Source organism: Scardinius erythrophthalmus (assembly GCF_964197995.2).
Source record: "Scardinius erythrophthalmus genome assembly, chromosome: 7".
NCBI lineage: Eukaryota > Metazoa > Chordata > Actinopteri > Cypriniformes > Leuciscidae > Scardinius > Scardinius erythrophthalmus.
Window position 1 is genome coordinate 36,884,448 of NC_138227.1, and position 19,781 is coordinate 36,904,228.

General features: G+C 41.5%; 1 protein-coding gene across 2 annotated transcripts in view; it reads left to right on the forward strand.

Annotated features, from left to right (window-relative positions):
• Positions 1-18,855, forward strand: part of bace2 (beta-secretase 2) — a 28,419-nt gene extending 9,564 nt beyond the window's left edge. The window contains exons 2-10 of one of the 2 annotated variants that reach the window (XR_014030569.1): positions 5,168-5,256; positions 7,553-7,769; positions 8,494-8,625; positions 13,125-13,259; positions 13,497-13,598; positions 13,734-13,883; positions 14,175-14,343; positions 16,218-17,438; positions 18,440-18,855. Coding sequence is in view for 1 of the 2 variants with exons in the window: in XM_081371688.1 (XP_081227814.1) it covers positions 5,168-5,256; positions 7,553-7,769; positions 8,494-8,625; positions 13,125-13,259; positions 13,497-13,598; positions 13,734-13,883; positions 14,175-14,343; positions 16,218-16,459 (1,236 nt within the window). In the remaining variant the exon portion in view is untranslated. Of the gene's footprint in view, positions 1-5,167; positions 5,257-7,552; positions 7,770-8,493; positions 8,626-13,124; positions 13,260-13,496; positions 13,599-13,733; positions 13,884-14,174; positions 14,344-16,217 lie in introns of both variants that reach the window. The other variant, XM_081371688.1, reaches the window with a different exon arrangement.
• The last annotated feature ends 926 nt before the right edge of the window (positions 18,856-19,781 follow it).

The window sequence follows — 19,781 nt, forward strand, 5'->3', positions numbered from 1 at the left end:
TTGCTGGTTGAGAGCATTTTGAAACTGCGTTTCACTAACACTCTGTTCAGCCGTCTTAGATCCAGAATGGGTCTGATACCACCGTCCTTTTTGGGGACTAGAAAGTATCTGCTGTACATCCCCTGTTCGCTTTGCGCACGGGGAACACGTTCTATCGCCCCTTTGCTTATCAGTTTTGATATTTCGGCGCGAAGTAGGTGTGCTACTTTCAACGGCACCGAAGTTTCGACGCGCGCTGTAAAGCGTGGAGGGCGTCGAAAAAACTGTAGCGAGAAGCCTCTCTTTATAATGCCTAAGACCCAGTCCGAAACCCCTGGAAGCGCTGCCCATGCTTCTGCATGGTTGGCTAAGGGCCGGATACAGAGCTCGCTCTGTTCGCCGTGCGACAGAGGTGCTACGGGACTCGCAAACGTAGGCGATTCGCCTGTGGCATTTGAGGCAGGGGGCGCGCTTAATACAGCGGGCGGAACGCTCGCCCTCGACCCCGCAACAGTGTTTAGCTGAGTGAGGGAGGGCTGCGAGAGTCCCGTGGGACTCATGTGTGCAAGTATATGTGGGCTGAGAGCGGGCACATTTACTGATTTGGGCGCGCCGCCTGTGTGAGCAGCGCGCGCGCTCACAGGTCTCGCTTTTACGGAGAGCCTGTGATCTGATAGACATAGTGTTCGTGGGCACTGGGCAGTGGGCACTTTTACTATGTTGGAAGCGCAATCGACCGGAGTCGATTTTATTCGCGTGAGCCCTAAATGTAGGGCTGTGCTTGTGTGTAACGATGGGCACGGGGGGGTGGGCATCGATACTACATTTATAGCACCATCGGCCGTGGCCGGGACACCAGAAATCACACTCATTTTGGGATATATCTGGGTAGCCGTGAAAACGGCTTTTGTGTGCAGGCAAGCGGGCAGAAGAACAGGCTTGCGCTTTGCAGATAGCACTGGAACAGCCGCGAATCTTGGGGCTGAAACAGCGAGGCGCTTGGGTGAGAGGCCGGCCGCAACGGGACTCACACACCTGCGCTTTCCTAGCGGTGCTAGGATTTCTTCGGAACCTCAGGTTTCACCACAATCCTCGGTCGCGGCCCGTGCGCAGGGCGCCGGGCGGCTGATCGAGAACGGGGCCTCGAGCTGCGCTGTTGCGGTTGCTGTGAAGATGAGGCCGAAGGCGGGGGCTGAGGCTGAGAGCTCCGCGGGGTCCGTTTTCCACGACTCGCCGCAGAACCAGAGCGCTTCGGTAGGAAGTGCTTGAAGGCTTGGGACGCTTTCTGGGCTTCGGTAAATCTCTCCACGAACTCGGAGAGAGAAGAACCAAAGAGGCCAGCGGAAGACAGCGGGGCGTCGAGAAACGCTGTGCGCTCGGAATCAGCCATCTCCGTGAGCGTTAGCCACAAGTGCCTTTCAGCGACAGTAGCGGAAGCCATGCACCGTCCCATTGCTTGCGCGGCAGCCTTGGTAGCTCGGAGCGTAAGGTCCGAAGCACTCCTTAGATCCGCCAAACAGACAGCATCAGGTCCCATCTCATCCAACTTACGGAGGAGATCTCCCTGGAAGATCTGTAAGGTCGCCATGGTGTGTAACGCTGACGCTGCTTGCCCAGCAGAGGAGAAAATTCTCGCGAGCAGTGATGACGTCATGCGGCAGGCTTTCGAAGGCAACACCGGTTTAGTCCGCCGTCCAGCAGAGGGCGGGCAAAGATGTGTCGCTATCGCCTGTTCCACCGGCGGCAGAGAGAGGTAGCCTCGGTCTTTAGCATTATCCAGCGAGGAAAATGCAGGCGACACAGATGAGCGCGTCCGCGCAGAGTAGGGCGCGTTCCAGGCCTTCGCAACTTCTTCATGTAACTCAGGAAGAAAGGGAGCGGGCTTTGATTCCGGAGAAGAGCGCTCACCGGGGAGGAAGCTACCATCTAGCCGGGTGCGAGAGGGGGGCTCCGGTGCAGACCACTCGAGGCCGAGGCTCGCCGCGGCCAGCGCGAGTATCCGCATGAGCTCCGTCTCGATGCTGGCTCTCACCGAGGGCTTTTGGGCAGGAGGAGCGGGATCCTCAGAGACCGCCCAATCCTCGCTGTCCGAAGCCAGGAGAGAACAGGAATCCTTATCCCCCGACGCGGCCTCTGAAACGACCCCCTCAGATGAAGCGGCGGCAGACTGCGGGCGCTGAGCATCGGGGAGTGATTCGAGCGAGGCCGGTGAAGCTAGCGGGCGAACCGGCGAGCTTAGTCGGGCTGGAGCGGGTTCCGGGATCCGCTGCGAGCGCCGCTTCTTTCGGCGCGGCATCGCGGCGGTGAATGCAGGCTTCGCGAAGGATGCCAGGCGGGTCCTCAGAGCCACCATCGGCAAAAGCTCGCAGTGAGGGCAGCCGCCGTCAGCGAGCGCGAGCGCTGCATGGTCCTCACCGAGGCAGGAAACACAGATGAGGTGGTTGTCTCCCTCGGCGAGTGGGGCTCTGCACGAGCCGCAGGAAGGCATCTTGAAAAAGACGCCGCTCTTTTAGGGGTGAGTGTAACTGATACACCACACGCACACACAGAAAAACAGAGCAATAATAGAAAGGATATGATGCGTCGGAAAGCGCAGTAGGTACGGCTGTAGAAGGCGGCGTTGGCCAGCAGCTTCGAGTGCTCGTCCCGCTGAGATGCTTGCCTCGACGACGCTTGCTTCCGTGATCCAGCGATGCGTGCGCTCCGCTGAAGAGAACAAAAATTGAGTGAATCAGCCTTTTCGAGCTCCTTTTATAGGGATAAGCCACGCCCGTTTCGGCGGGAAGTGGCGAGGAGGGCGCGAAGCGCCCTCATTGGCCTGATGTTGCATCAGCCTGCGCTCGATAGGCTTATGCAGTTGCCGCAGAGCAGCCAATGAGCAGACAAGCCGTCTTGCTTCAGCTGTCTGCTGCTGCCGCAACGCGTTTTACATATATGAAAATTAAGGATAATTTTTTGCTTCAGTGTTTTCGTGAAAAGAGACTTTTCCCATAGCGTTTTTAGCAAAACGCAGTACGAGAGAACTCTCGTAAGAGAACCTAAATGCATAAGTGTGCACAACCTTTTATAATTGGGAATTAAATGTTCAGAATTAATCATCAAGCTCATGTGAAAGTACACTCCTGTTTTCACCTGAAGTGACTCAAAATAAACCTCACCTGTTCTTATAAGATTTTTCTGACATCTTCCTGGTTACTTATACTTACCTTATAGTACTGGCTACTATAAGAGTCATGGGCCACAAAGAACATAGGAATAACTTGGATTAACAGGATCTCATTGTTGAAAGGTATCACTCACGTGAGGCATTAGATATTCCATGGGAACACAGTAAAGTCAGTCAGAAACAAGTGGAGAAAGTATGGGACAACAGGGATATTATCAAGAACTGGGTGTCCTTCTAAAACTGATGAGAAGACAAAGAGAAAACTTGTCAGGGAGGCTGTCAAGAGGCCTACAGCAACATTAAAAGTTTCAGCTCTTTCTGGCCAGTACTGGTTGCTCTTTACGTGTGACAAATCTGTATCCAAGCCCAGCTAATCTTTGCAAAAATATATATCCACTTTTCCAAAACAATGAGGAAAAAAGTGTTGTTGTCTGAGACCAAGATTGAACTTTTTGGCTGAAATTGTAGGCGACAGTGGCAAGGAACCAAAACTCCATCAGGTGACAGAATGGAGAGAAAAAAACCTTGGGAGAACCCAGGCTCAGTCGGGGCCAGTTCTCCTCTGTGTATGCACAGGTCAGAAGTCAGATTGGATCATAACATTCAGAGTATTTATCCAGTTCCAACTGGTTGGAAGTCGGAGTCATCATGCCGGTATGGAGACGAGTTTGTTCAAGTCAAGATGTGTCAAGCTGATAGACTCCTATCCAAACAGATTAAGTGCTGTAATAAAATCAAAGGGTGCAGTGTAACTTTATAGGTTGTAATTTTAACATTAAAGTCCCAGTGAACTGGAAGTTGCAACCGACTTTACTTCATTGTGACGTATTTCCAAGTGAAACAGAGTATTGAATAGAGGGCGGGGGTCATTTTTGCGCACATCCTCTCCATCCCTTGATCACAGCAGACTGATGGTTGAAGGGGAGTGGTTAAGGATATTCTACCCAAAACGTCAAACTGATCCAGAACGGAAGACAATTTGCAGATTTTGATTAAAGATTACCATGACAAACAATAGTTTTTCTATGTATTAACTTGCTCTGATCTAGTCAAGTCTAGTAATGTGCGCTAAATATGATTTAAATTTTTACATAAAAAAAACAAAAAAAAACGCTGTTGGTTGTTAAAAGTGGTGTGTAGACTTATTATATCCACTGTAGACATGCAAAAAGTAGCTCAACATTTTTAAATCTTTTTTATTTGACGTTTTTTTATTTATTTATTATTTATATTTTATTTGAACACTATATAGCCAAAAGGATTGACCCCCTTCTAATTAATGGGTTTGGTTATTTCAGTCATTTCTCTAAGGACAAATCTTAATGCTACGCGATACAATGGCATTCTAGAGAACTGTGTGACTTTACACAACACCAGGGAAGGTCCCTTTTTTATTCCAGCATGGCAATAATCCTGTGAACATGAGTCTGGCAGAACATGACTGCCTGCGAAAAAAGCAGACAAGAACCCCACTTAACACATTCAGTATCAAGTGGAATGGGAGCATATCCCTGCATGTTCCAGCATTTAGTGAAGACCTTTCTAGGAGCGTATAAGCTGTTAAAGCTCTTGATGAACCCGGTAACTCTCATATGATATGGGGTGTGATGTAACAATCCTTAAATAACTTTTCACATGGAGATAACTCCATCCACAGGAATTATATCGCTAGCAAAGTAGTCCGACTTGAAAAACAAATAAATTAGACTTTACAGCTCAACAGTTTTTAACAAAAAGAAGCTAGACATTTCTGCTTAACAAAAAAGCATTCCATTAAAAGTACATTGTTGTTTCTTTAACATTACATTTTATCCAAAGTGACATACACTGCATTCAAGGTAAACATTTACATTTAATCGGTTCTTTACCAGCCGAGTGATGTTGTTTATTTTCTCCGTTAATCAACAGCATGTTACAGATGATAAGAAGTTAAATTCAATACGGAGTATTCCTCTGAAATGTCATTATTACCAAGTAATGCATACATAATGAGTGTAACATCATTGTTTTCTGTCATTGCAGCTGAACATCCTGGTTGATACTGGAAGCAGCAACTTTGCAGTAGCTGCAGCAGCACATCCCTACATCACGCACTACTATAACAGAGCGCTGTAAGATCACATCCCCACATCACACACTACTATAACAGAGCACTGTAAGATCACATCCCTACATCACACACTACTATAACAGAGCACTGTAAGATCACATCCCTACATCACACACTACTATAACAGAGCACTGTAAGATCACATCCCTACATCACACACTACTATAACAGAGCACTGTAAGATCACATCCCTACATCACACACTACTATAACAGAGCACTGTAAGATCACATCCCCACATCACACACTACTATAACAGAGCACTGTAAGATCACATCCCCACATCACACACTACTATAACAGAGCACTGTAAGATCACATCCCCACATCACACACTACTATAACAGAGCACTGTAAGATCACATCCCTACATCACACACTACTATTACAGAGCACTGTAAGATCGCATCCCCACATCACACACTACTATAACAGAGCACTGTAAGATCACATCCTCACATCACACACTTCTATAACAGAGCACTGTAAGATCACATTCCCACATCACACACTACTATAACAGAGCACTGTAAGATCACATCCCTACATCACACACTACTATAACAGAGCACTGTAAGATCACATCCCTACATCACACACTACTATAACAGAGCACTGTAAGATCACATCCCTACATCACACACTACTATAACAGAGCACTGTAAGATCACATCCCTACATCACACACTACTATAACAGAGCACTGTAAGATCACATTCCCACATCACACACTACTATAACAGAGCACTGTAAGATCACATTCCCACATCACACACTACTATAACAGAGCACTGTAAGATCACATCCCCACATCACACACTACTATAACAGAGCACTGTAAGATCACATCCCCACATCACACACTACTATAACAGAGCACTGTAAGATCGCATCCCCACATCACACACTACTATAACAGAGCACTGTAAGATCACATTCCTACACTACTATAACAGTTCACTGTAAGATCACATCCCTACATCACACACTACTATAACAGAGCACTGTAAGATCACATCCCCACATCACACACTACTATAACAGAGCACTGTAAGATCACATCCCCACATCACACACTACTATAACAGAGCACTGTAAGATCACATCCCTACATCACACACTACTATTACAGAGCACTGTAAGATCGCATCCCCACATCACACACTACTATAACAGAGCACTGTAAGATCACATCCTCACATCACACACTTCTATAACAGAGCACTGTAAGATCACATTCCCACATCACACACTACTATAACAGAGCACTGTAAGATCACATCCCTACATCACACACTACTATAACAGAGCACTGTAAGATCACATCCCCACATCACACACTACTATAACAGAGCACTGTAAGATCACATCCTCACATCACACACTACTATAACAGAGCACTGTAAGATCACATTCCCACATCACACACTACTATAACAGAGCACTGTAAGATCACATTCCCACATCACACACTACTATAACAGAGCACTGTAAGATCACATCCCCACATCACACACTACTATAACAGAGCACTGTAAGATCACATCCCCACATCACACACTACTATTACAGAGCACTGTAAGATCGCATCCCCACATCACACACTACTATAACAGAGCACTGTAAGATCACATCCCCACATCACACACTACTATAACAGAGCACTGTAAGATCACATCCCCACATCACACACTACTATTACAGAGCACTGTAAGATCGCATCCCCACATCACACACTACTATAACAGAGCACTGTAAGATCACATTCCCACATCACACACTACTGTAACAGAGCACTGTAAGATCACATCCCCACATCACACACTACTATAACAGAGCACTGTAAGATCACATCCTCACATCACACACTACTATAACAGAGCACTGTAAGATCACATTCCCACATCACACACTACTATAACAGAGCACTGTAAGATCACATTCCCACATCACACACTACTATAACAGAGCACTGTAAGATCACATCCCCACATCACACACTACTATAACAGAGCACTGTAAGATCACATCCCCACATCACACACTACTATAACAGAGCACTGTAAGATCGCATCCCCACATCACACACTACTATAACAGAGCACTGTAAGATCACATTCCTACACTACTATAACAGTTCACTGTAAGATCAAAACACCTCACAACTACATCACACTGTTTTATAACAAAGCATTCAGACAAAACTTACATTCGTTAATTCCAGTCTTTTAATGTTTGTTAGTGAATTATGTTTGTAGTGCATTAGTGATAAACCAATGTTATGATGGTTTGCTCAGTTCCAGTACATATCAGAGCACTGGGAGAGCAGTTGCAGTAAAATACACTCAGGGAGAATGGGAGGGGGAACTGGGAACTGACCGCATCAACATTCCTCAAGGGCCCAGTGGTAACATCACCATCAACATAGCTGCAATCCTCACCTCAGAAGGCTTCTTTCTGCCTGGAATCAACTGGCAGGGAATTCTTGGGCTTGCTTATCCTCTACTGGTTCGGGTAAGTCACATGATGGTGTTACATAGGTGTTTTATTTATAAAAGGTGTGTTATGTTAGCAATGTGTGCAAACTGTTGGATTTTGCTCTGCTATGGTTGTTACGTGATAAGTTAAATGTCACAGAGGTGTGGCTCAGATCCTCAAACATCAATGGTGTTTTGAGTTTGATAATGGTTTATGTACTCTACTAGTGAACACAATAATAAGGTAGTTGTATTTGCTATTATTAAGTGAGTCAGAAAATAATAATTGTAAATAGTTTTTTCAAATAGAATATTTGTGTTGGTTTCAAAGCAGTGTAACAGGTATTTTGATATGTACAGGTACCTTGGTATTCTTTGATGGACGGTCCCACTTTGTATTAACAACTTGTGTAAATGCATATTGTTACAAAATGTAGTTAATAATTCCTGTTACACGTGTACTCACTGAAGTGAAAAAAAAGTGTTGTTACTGTTACACATTTTATACTTACACATACCATTCTGTGGGTTGTTACATATGTGTAGGTACACAAATATTACAGCTGTAGATATTATGTACCAATGTGTACTTACACTATAGTTACATACTATGTACACATGTAGTTACCATGTAAGTTCACATGTATTAGGGCCACTTAATATAAAGTGGGACCATTTGGATTTAGACTATTAGTATTATATGATATGAAAATACTAAGAGCGCCTTAAATAGGATGCATTTTGTCTTTTTCTCCTTTCAGCCCGACCCATCAGTGGAACCCTTCTTCAACTCTGTTGTGCGGCAGACTGGGATTCCAGATGTGTTTTCTCTCCAGATGTGTGGAGCAGGAGTCTCAGCCAGCACTACAGCTGACCCAGCAGGCGGCAGCTTGGTATGTACCAAACCTCATGGAGTCTTACATTGAACTGCAAAAATATACGATCCAAATTAGTGCAAAACTAATCCAACTACTAGGAGTGAACTGCTACTGTGTGTACACCATTTTGTTTATGTTAACATGAAAACGATTACATTTTCATATGAAATAAGTTGCAATATTAAGTATCTCTATTAATATTTATTAATTTAGTCACAAAACGTTGTTTAAATAACTTCATCTATAAAATAAATGTTACTGTATTTGGTAATATCACAAAAATACTTATGGCAAGAGTTGTTTTAGTTTTGCCAACACTATATAACTTAATTCTTTTTTAATTAAATGTTATTTTTTTATTAGTATACTTTTGGTAATGTTTTCGAAATTAGGGAAAATAATGTTAATATGATGGAAAGTATTTTCAGTTAAGCAACAATGTTTTTAAAATGGTTAAAATCCCCCTGTAGTCAATAATTTTATCCCTTAAAACTCATCTTTGATCACTAAAATCACATATTTAAATTTTTTTAACTTGAAAACAATTTCTCCGTGCCTTATAATAGCTTGAATGTAACTCTACACCCTTGCCTCACTTAGTATACATGGTTCTATGAATATGCAAATGAGCCCCGCCTCCACTTACTCACACCAGCTCAGAGATCCACTCGTTGACGATCACACGTTGATCTGATTGGTTACAAGGTAGTTTGTGACGTCAGAAACACCAGCGATTTCAAACTCTTTTTTTTGAGACTGTCTTTGATTCACTGCAGTTTTAAAGAGAAAATACTCAGCAATGGTGTTGAATTTATGCGTGACTTGTCTAAAGCACATAAAAACACCACAAATACATATACACAACATTTAAAAGCTTGATTTTCACCACAGGGGGACTTTAAATGATAGAAAATGTTCAGTACAGCTTATTCTGCCCCAAGAACTGCAAGAAGAGACTGTTTATGTGTAGGTTTATTAGAAATAGATTATTATAGATGGCACCACAATATTAGACTGAAAAGTGTATTCAAACAAGGAGCAGCAGTCTCTATGGACAATTTGAACAAATCTGAAGAGCCCATTGTCTACAAAATCAGAGACCCTGATCACAAGTGTCCCCTGGTAAAACATTTGAGAACATTGTTATTAACAGGTATTATTGATTTTAATCATACAAGTTGGTGCCGTAAGTAGCATTCAGGATTCCTGCTCTCATAAATCAGGCCCGTTTACACTCTCTCAAAGACAGATGAGATTGGGTTTCTCAGTGCTACTCAAGAAACATAATAAGCTCAGTGCGTCTCTGTGTCTCACACCTCCGCTGCCTCCTATAGGATGGCGTGTCTCGTTAGTGAGAAGCTAATTAAGCTAAAGAGAGCCCCCTGCTGCCAGCACATTCTGCTAGCAATACGGGAGCGCTGGAAGAAGAGGCGGCCACGTGTCCCGCAGAGAGGAGCAGATGGGAAGAGCGGTGGGGAGGGGTGTGTCCCGTGTCCACCGCTGAACAACGTCCAAAGCCTTTTGGAAATATTTGACTAGCCTCTTAATTAGAGGCTATTTGCAGAAGGCAAATGCCAGATCTAGTCAGTTTTATTTTTTTATTGTCTTCATTTGAATGTATTTTGAGAATCTTTTGCTTTATCTTATATTATTAAATATAAGGAAAAAGATACTGTAGATCCACATTTGTATTATTGTTACTTAAAAAAAGAGAACATGGGGATTCAGTTGATACCTTTTCTGTCAAAATAGTTTTTCCCTTTGTAATTTTTATTTATTTATTTATAAATAAATAAAATAATTTTGTATTAATTTTAATTTATAATTATTTAATTATTTATACAGAGACTTTTGATAACTTTTGCTGTCAAGTAAAAAAGCAGAATTAAACTTAAACAGATAAATGAACAATAAATACAACTAACAAAATAGAAAACACCCTATTTTTGTATAGTGGAGTTGAAAACGTAGCAATGAACACCAGCACTTACAGTGAGGAAAATAAGTACTTGAACACCCTGCTATTTTGCAAGTTCTCCCACTTGGAAATCATGGAGGGGTCTGAAATTGTCATCGTAGGTGCATGTCCACTGTGAGAGACATAATCTAAAAAAAAATAAAAATCCAGAAATCACAATATATGATTTTTTAACTATTTATTTGTATGATACAGCTGCAATTAAGTATTTGAACACCTGTCTATCAGCTAGAATTCTGACCCTCAAAGACCTGTTAATCTGCCTTTAAAATGTCCACCTCCACTCCATTTATTATCCTAAATTAGATGCACCTGTTTGAGGTCGTTAGCTGCATAAAGACACCTGTCCACCCCATACAATCAGTAAGAATCCAACTACTAACATGGCCAAGACCAAAGAGCTGTCCAAAGACACTAGAGACAAAATTGTACACCTCCACAAGGATGGAAAGGGCTACGGGGAAAATTGCCAAGCAGCTTGGTGAAAAAAGGTCCACTGTTGGAGCAATCATTAGAAAATGGAAGAAGCTAAACATGACTGTCAGTCTCCCTCGGACTGGGGCTCCATGCAAGATCTCACCTCGTGGGGTCTCAATGATCCTAAGAAAGGTGAGAAATCAGCCCAGAACTACACCGGAGGAGCTGGTCAATGACCTGAAAAGAGCTGGGACCACCGTTTCCAAGGTTACTGTTGGTAATACACTAAGACGTCATGGTTTGAAATCATGCATGGCACGGAAGGTTCCCCTGCTTAAACCAGCACATGTCAAGGCCCGTCTTAAGTTTGCCAATGACCATTTGGATGATCCAGAGGAGTCATGGGAGAAAGTCATGTGGTCAGATGAGACCAACATAGAACTTTTTGGTCATAATTCCACTAAACGTGTTTGGAGGAAGAAGAATGATGAGTACCATCCCAAGAACACCATCCCTACTGTGAAGCATGGGGGTGGTAGCATCATGCTTTGGGGCTGTTTTTCTGCACATGGGACAGGGCGACTGCACTGTATTAAGGAGAGGATGACCGGGGCCATGTATTGCGAGATTTTGGGGAACAACCTCCTTCCCTCAGTTAGAGCATTAAAGATGGGTCGAGGCTGGGTCTCTCAACATGACAATGACCCGAAGCACACAGCCAGGATAAGCAAAGAGTGGCTCTGTAAGAAGCATATCAAGGTTCTGGCGTGGCCTAGCCAGTCTCCAGACCTAAACCCAATAGAGAATCTTTGGAGGGAGCTCAAACTCCGTGTTTCTCAGCGACAGCCCAGAAACCTGACTGATCTAGAGAAGATCTGTGTGGAGGAGTGGGACAAAGTCCCTCCTGCACTCTGTGCAAACCTGGTGAAAAACTACAGGAAACGTTTGACCTCTGTAATTGCAAACAAAGGCTACTGTACCAAATATTAACATTGATTTTCTCAGGTGTTCAAATACTTATTTGCAGCTGTATCATACAAATAAATAGTTAAAAAAATCATACATTGTGATTTCTGGATTTTTTTTTATTTTATATTATGTCTCTCACAGTGGACATGCACCTACGATGACAATTTCAGACCCCTCCATGATTTCTAAGTGGGAGAACTTGCAAAATAGCAGGGTGTTCAAATACTTATTTTCCTCACTGTAACTAAATATTTCAATAAAATGAAAAGGGACTTTACCTGAGTGTGAAAAAGATTTAAGTTAAGACACTTTTTCTGGCTGTTGACAGTATTTTCTGGTTTATGGGGTGATTAAAAGAGATATCGAAAAATCCCCTCTGTAAAAACCTTTGGATAAAGTCCGATTCAAAATTCAGATTTCTGTTCTCGAAATGTATGCATATATATTTAGATAATGCCCTATTTGCATATTTAAACGTAACATTTCAGAAAACCTGCAATACAAAACAACTGTCTTGATGCCTTTAATCAACTGGAGAAAGTATGTTGATATCTATTAGTTAAATTAAACCCGTATTCACCTGTAGTTTCTTGCCTTAATTTATATCAAGAGTATCCATTGTTAAAGTCCCCCTGTAGTCAATAATTTTATTTCTCAAAAATCATCTTTGATCACCAAAATTACATATTTAAACGTTTCTTCATGCCTTAAAATAGCTTGAATGTAACTCTACACTCTTGCCTCATTAATATACGGCGGTTCGATGAATATGCAAATGTGCCCTGCCTCCACTCACTCACTCCAGCTCAGAGATCCACTCGTTGACGATCACACGTTGATCTGATTGGTTACAAGGTATTTTGTGACGTCAGAAACGCCAGCGATTTCAAACCGTGTTTTTGAGACTGTCTTTGGTTCACTGCAGTTTTAAGGAGAAAATACTCAGCAATGGTGTCGACTTATGAATTTACACATGATTTGTCTTAAAGCAAATTATAAACACCACATAGAGATATAAACAGCATTAAAAGCTTGATTTTCACCACAGGGGGACTTTAATATCTTGGAAGATTTTTACTATAAACAAAGGAAAGATGATATGCCTCAGATGACATGCTTCTACAATATATGTCTTTGTGTTGCGTTTCAGATCATGGGAGGAGTTGAGCCAACCTTGTACCGGGGTTCAGTTTGGTACACGCCAATCCTGGAGGAGTGGTACTACCAAGTGGAAGTCTTGAAGCTTGAAGTTGGAGACCAAAATTTAAACCTAGATTGCAAAGAGGTACATGACACAGTCCAGCCCAAAAAAATTAAGTAAATTCAACCAGAAAATCGAGTCCATCCTTTTAGAAAAACACATTGATAATTACTGGAATTGAGCTAAGGGTGAGTTGAAATTGTACATTTAATGGCTGCCAGTGGAGTAACTACAGCATTCGATAAAATATTACGGCAGCGATAAGAATGTAGTGATCTTGTTTTTGATGGATCTTTCTCTCCCTTTGGTCATTTTGTTCAGTACAACTCAGATAAAGCCATTGTGGATAGCGGGACGACTCTACTGCGACTTCCTGGAAATGTGTTTAGTGCTGTGGTGGAGGCTATTCTGCAAACATCATTGGTATGACCTTCCGTTTTTGGCAAATTATTTACCTCAGAAACACAAATTTAGTGCGTATTTAAGGGGTTCAGTCTTCAGTCTACTCTAAAACGACTCCTTAGTTACAATTGATTGTAGGTAACCCTGCTCTCCTAGATAGAGGATTTCTCTGCTGGATTTTTTGACGGCACCAAGCTTGCGTGTTGGATGAGAGGAGAATCACCATGGAGGCTTTTTCCCAAACTCTCAATCTACCTCAGAGCAACGAACACCAGCCAGTCCTTTCGCATCACCATCCACCCACAGGTCAGGACTATCCTTAGAGAAACTGAAATAAAAATGATTTAATCTTTGTTAAATCATGTCAACCTGTCTTAAAATTCAGCGTTGGTTGAATCAATGTGTTTCGCTCCCCAATGGTGGGGGGAATCGTCCCGTTACGGCACCCCTGCTTGTACACAGGACCCTTAGGCTCCAAACCCATGATATACCTGTACTTTGTGGTTTTTGATGTTGCATATTTTCTTAAATTGAACAGAAACTGAGATTGTACATAGCTCGCAGATCTTCTTTTGACATCAGTTTTTCTCTCTGCAGCTGTACGTCCAGCCAGTCACAGATATTGACGGGACATTGGACTGTTTCCGGTTCGGAGTCTCCCCTTCAGCCAATGGCTTAGTCATTGGAGCCACTGTGATGGAGGGCTTCTACGTCATCTTTGACCGTGCACAAAAGAGGGTGGGCTTTGCTGTTAGCACATGTGCAGGTAGGTGGGACACAAGCAGACACAGGGGTTCGGGAGCCTCAAAGATGTGTGCCCAGGGGTGTCACAGCTGCATTTAGGATCAGCTTTCTGCTACGAGAGTATTTCATTTAAAGGTGCAGTGTGTAGATTTTAGCGCCATCTAGCGGTTCGGTTGCGAATTGCAACCAACGGCTCAACCACCACTCCCTTTTGAAGAAGCTACGGTGGCCAAAACAGGACAAACATGTCGTCGTCTGAGACATTGTGTCTAATTCGCTGACTTTAGCTAGTTAGCACAGTAGCGAAGCAATGCCAACAAATAAGTTGCACTTTATTTATGCAAATTCTTAAAGCAAGCATTATTGGTCACTTGATTGGTACACTGTCCTGTTACATGAAATAACAATCCAATGACATATTTTTCATCATTGACAAGGGAAAAACGTTACTTCTCGCTATGATTATGCCCATTTTGTAGCTAAAGAAACCAAACAACAGTTTTCAATTAATGTTACATTGCTAAAGTTGGACTAACTAAAAAAGCCACACCTATGTTAATATGGGATTTCTGCCGTTGTCTGTCCCGACTTTGTCTGGCTGCATCATGTTTTCTTTTCTTTGACTGTCTGGAAGGTCTGTGGTGAACAGAAGCCCGAGATATTTTCACGTTGTATTCTATGACATAAAATCCATCAGTAGCTTCATCAGTAATAAGAATGCATGAAGCTGTTCAAGCAGAGGGTTTGTTCTTTCTTTTGATATATTGCATGTTCAGATGTTCATACAACAAAATATTCTGGCGGCCATGAAAGTTTTGTGAAAATTAACAAAAACGCTTGCAGTGGCCAGAAAAAAAAAAAAAAAAAAAAAGTTTAAATGTAAAAAGTTAAATAACATCACACCGAACCTTGAAAACACATCTACTCACTGGTCTGCTTTCACAGCCTCATTGTCAATAATTCATAAAAGTTCATAAGTTGTTTATTTATGAAGACTATCATGATGAACAAAATGTGTAAGAATCATAACCTTTTGTTGGTCACAGAGCTTATTTTCTGCAATAATCCGAAATCCTATTGGGTTTTTGCTGAGGGAACCTTTTGTAGGTTAGCCAACAAAAATTTGTCAAGTAACTTCGATTAAGTTCAATTCAGAATTAAAATTTTCCTGATAATTTACTCAACCCCCATGTCATCCAAGATGTTCATGTCTTTCTTTCTTCAGTTGAAAAGAAATTAAGGATTTTGAGGAAAACATTCCAGGATTTTTTTCCATATAGTGTCTTCAATGGGTTTCAGTGAAGCTTCAAAGAGCTCTACACGATCCCAGCCGAGGAATAAGAGTCTTAACTAGCCAAACCATCTGTCAAATGTTTATTTTTTTTAGAAAATGGCCGATGGTTTCTCTAGATTTTTCCTTATTCCTCGGCTGGGATCGTGTAGTGATCTTTGAAGCTGCATTGAAACTGCAATTTAGACCTTCAACCCATTGACAACTGTTGAAGTCCACTATATGGAGAAAAATCCTGGAATGTTTTTCAATTCAATTCACATTTATTTGTATACCACTTTTCACAAAACAAATCATTTCAAAGCAGCTTTACAGAAAATGCACGAGTCCACATTACAATTTAGAGTGATCTGTTATCAGAGGTGATCGTCTTAGTTATGTATTTCAGAAATGTACATATACAAATCACAGTTAGCTAAAAATGTATTAATTTAAACGATGTACTTCAGGACCAGGGTCGGGAACCACTGTCTTGACGTGCATGTAGAAACCGAAGCCTACTTTGGGATTAACTGTCTCAGGAATGTTTACAGTGGACTAGTGTGTTACTGCAGCCATCTTGGTCACGGTTCTTTCTGTATATACCTCTCCTGTCCTCCAAACAGAAAACGGCGGTGTACCATTTGCAGAGATTGCCGGGCCGTTCCTAGCCGAGGGCGTAGCGTCCGACTGCACCAGCGGCGTGTCTCTTAGGGAGCCTATGATGTGGGTGTTCGCATACGCTCTGATGGGCATATGTGCAGTGGTCCTGATCGTACTCCTCATCCTGCTCATCCTGCCCTGCCGATGCCACCGAGACGGAGAGATTACGGACGAGTCCTCGCTGGTGCGCCATCGCATCAAGTGACGTCAGGCGTCGACGGAGGACGAGGAGACACCGACTCGGCAGAACAGGGCCGAAGGGAACTCGGGGCAGGTAACGGGTGAACACACTGCACTGAGCTCTGGGTGAGTGACTTTCCCCAAAGATCACAGTCCTGTTTGTCAAGATGCCAGGATTTAAACATTTCCGGACAATTTTTACGGTAGGTTGAACTTTTCAAGCAGGACAAAACTACTGAACGATGAAGGAATCATGATTATACATGTGACTTTTATAGTAATCAGAAATCATAAAGTGCCAAAATACGAGTATCGCACATTACAGTGGAGCATCAACATTACCCTGTACTTCACTTCAAAGTATGCTGCTCTTTTTATTCTTAGTCTTCAATAGAATTGTGTCAATAAAGCCACTGGTGCCTAAATGAGGTTTATGGTCCAATGAAGTAAAGTTTATGTACTGTTCACATCTAGAGGCTTTGTTTTCCTTTTAGATGCAGTGCTTTGAAAGGAATATTTCACCCAAAAATGAAATTTGTCATAATGTACTCACCTTTATGTTGTTTGAAACCTGTATAATGAAGATGTTTGGCTCTGCTCTTTTTTCGTACAATGAAAGTAAATGGGGAGGGATGCTGTTGAGCTCAAATAATTGCTATTGTAACGGCTTCAGAAGACTTGTTATATAGCACACAAGCAGTATGGACTACGATTATAACCCTTTTTGTACGGTAGTTTTCTGCCGTGGACTGCATTCAGGAACTTCAGAAACCAAAAAACGCACAATTAAATAATAAACCTGGCTTCACATTCCACGCTCTCTGTATATGTACAGACTTCCATGTCCCGCCACTCCGAATGTCTTTATGCCACATATATAGTAAACTGAGTGAGTTTGATTTTCTCTTTCATGTTTGGTATCAGTTTAAAAGTGTCTGTGTGATTGATACAATGATGTCATTCTCGTACCTATATAAGCTTGTTTCCGCCACAGAATAAAAAAGGTAATTGCGACTTTTTATCTCACAATTCGGACTTTTTCTCACAATTGCAACTTTTTTTCAGAATTGCATGTTTATGTCTCGCAATTCTGACTTTCTAATGCAATTGGGAGATATAAAGTCAGAACTGCGTGATATAAAGTCGCAATTGCGTGATATAAAGTCAAAATTGTGAGATATAAACTCGCAATTCTGAGGAAAAAAGTCGTCTTTTTTTTCTTAAAATTGGACTTTATAACTCACAATTGCGAGTTTATATCTCACAATTCTGAGAAAAGATGTCAGAATTGCGTGATATAAAGTCACAGTTCTTTATATTGCGACTTTATATCGGGCAATTCTGAATTTATATCACGCAATTTCGGCTTTATATCACGCAATTGTGACTATATCACGCAATTGCAACTTTATCACGCAATTCTGACTATATCACGCAATTGCGACTTTATATCTCGCAATTCTGACTTTATATCACGCAATTGCGGCTTTATATCACGCAATTGTGACTTTATATCATGCAATTGTGACTTTATATCACGCAATTGCAACTTTATATCACGTAATTCTGACTTTATATCTCGCAATTGCAACTTTATATCACGCAATTCTGACTTTATATCTCGCAATTCTGACTTTATATCTCGCAATTCTGACTTTATATCACGCAATTGCAACTTTATATCACGCAATTCTGACTTTATATCACGCAATTGCAACTTTATATCTCGCAATTCTGACTTTATATCTCGCAATTCTGACTTTATATCACGCAATTGCGACTTTATATCACGCAATTCTGACTTTATATCACGCAATTGCGACTTTATATCTCGCAATTCTGACTTTATATCACGCAATTGCGACTTTATATCACGCAATTCTGACTTTATATCTCGCAATTCTGACTTTATATCTCGCAATTCTGACTTTATATCATGCAATTGTGAGACATAAAGTCAGAATTGTGAGATGTAGGCCTAAACTCGCAATTGTGGGATAAAAAGTCGCAATTATCTTTTAAAATGTTTTATTTTGTGGCGGAAACAAGCTTCCTTACGTACCAGCATGGCAGATCATAATAAAGATTTAAAACAGGGAAACTCTTCTCTACTTTGAGGGTTGTGCCTTTCTTGTGTAAAATCTCCCCTCCAGTTAAGCTGTGACCCCATTGTGTTCAGTTCAAATTTGATTTAGTTATCAATTCCCTCAGATTTCTTTAATTTCTGATCTGGGTGTTTAAGAAAGACTGGCAAAAGAGCCAGGAGAAAATCTTTAGAAAAATGTGCACTTTGTATTGCCTGGTATACTACTTTGACTTATTCTTATGCTTTTTGTAATTGATTTTGGATTGATCTTTTGTTTCCTAATTCTTTAATTTACATGTGTAGTCCTACATGCTAAATAAATTGTTAGACTGGAATCTTGTGAAATGATTATTTCTAGTAGATTACAGGGCTTTTCACACTTAAAATAATTAAGACAATTATTATCTGATTTGGCAAGTATGTACGTGACGACATTAATTAGTGTAAAGTTGTGGTGGGTTTGTGATGCTGAGATCATGCAGGTGAAGCTGGTGTGAGACTATGGCTCTATAATTTAGGTATGTGAATGAAATGTCTAAAATAATGGTCAATATTTAGTGAGAATCGGATAAAAGGATTTAATTGATTTTGTTATTGTTGTTTCAACAGAAGCACAGGAAACACTACCATTCAATATCCCATTCAATTGTTGGGTCAGTATTTTTTAGGTCCATCCCCATTCATTGTATGGAAAAGAGCAGTGTAAACATTCACTAAACATCATTAGACGATCTCACATAAGAAAGAAAATCATCTGTGAAGATGGGCTGGAAAAATCTGGGCCTTTACATTGCAAGATCATGAGAAACATTCAGTTGAGTTTTTCCAGACTTTTAAATGTGAAAAAGAAATGCAATATCATATACATAACTGTTTTCAGTGGTGTATAAAGACCTTACTTAATGAACCGTTATGTTTTTATTACGTTAGAATGAGCCATTTCTATCTACATACACCACTACATACGTCCGCTTACATTGAAATGCGCCGACATGTTTCTACAGTGGCCCTGAACGGACAAACGCGTTTCGTCACTGTTGTTCTTTGTGCAAAGAAGCTAGCTAAAGTCAGCGAATAAAACACTGACACCATGATGAACAAGTAACAATAATACTCGCAATAACATATCGTTTTACTAAATCATTAAGTAAACCTAATTTCTTACTTTATCGTTGTAAAGAAACCCTCATTGCGTAACTGGCTACTCTCTGTTGTCTCAAACGACGACATCTCCTGTCGGCCACCGTAACTTCTGTTGGTT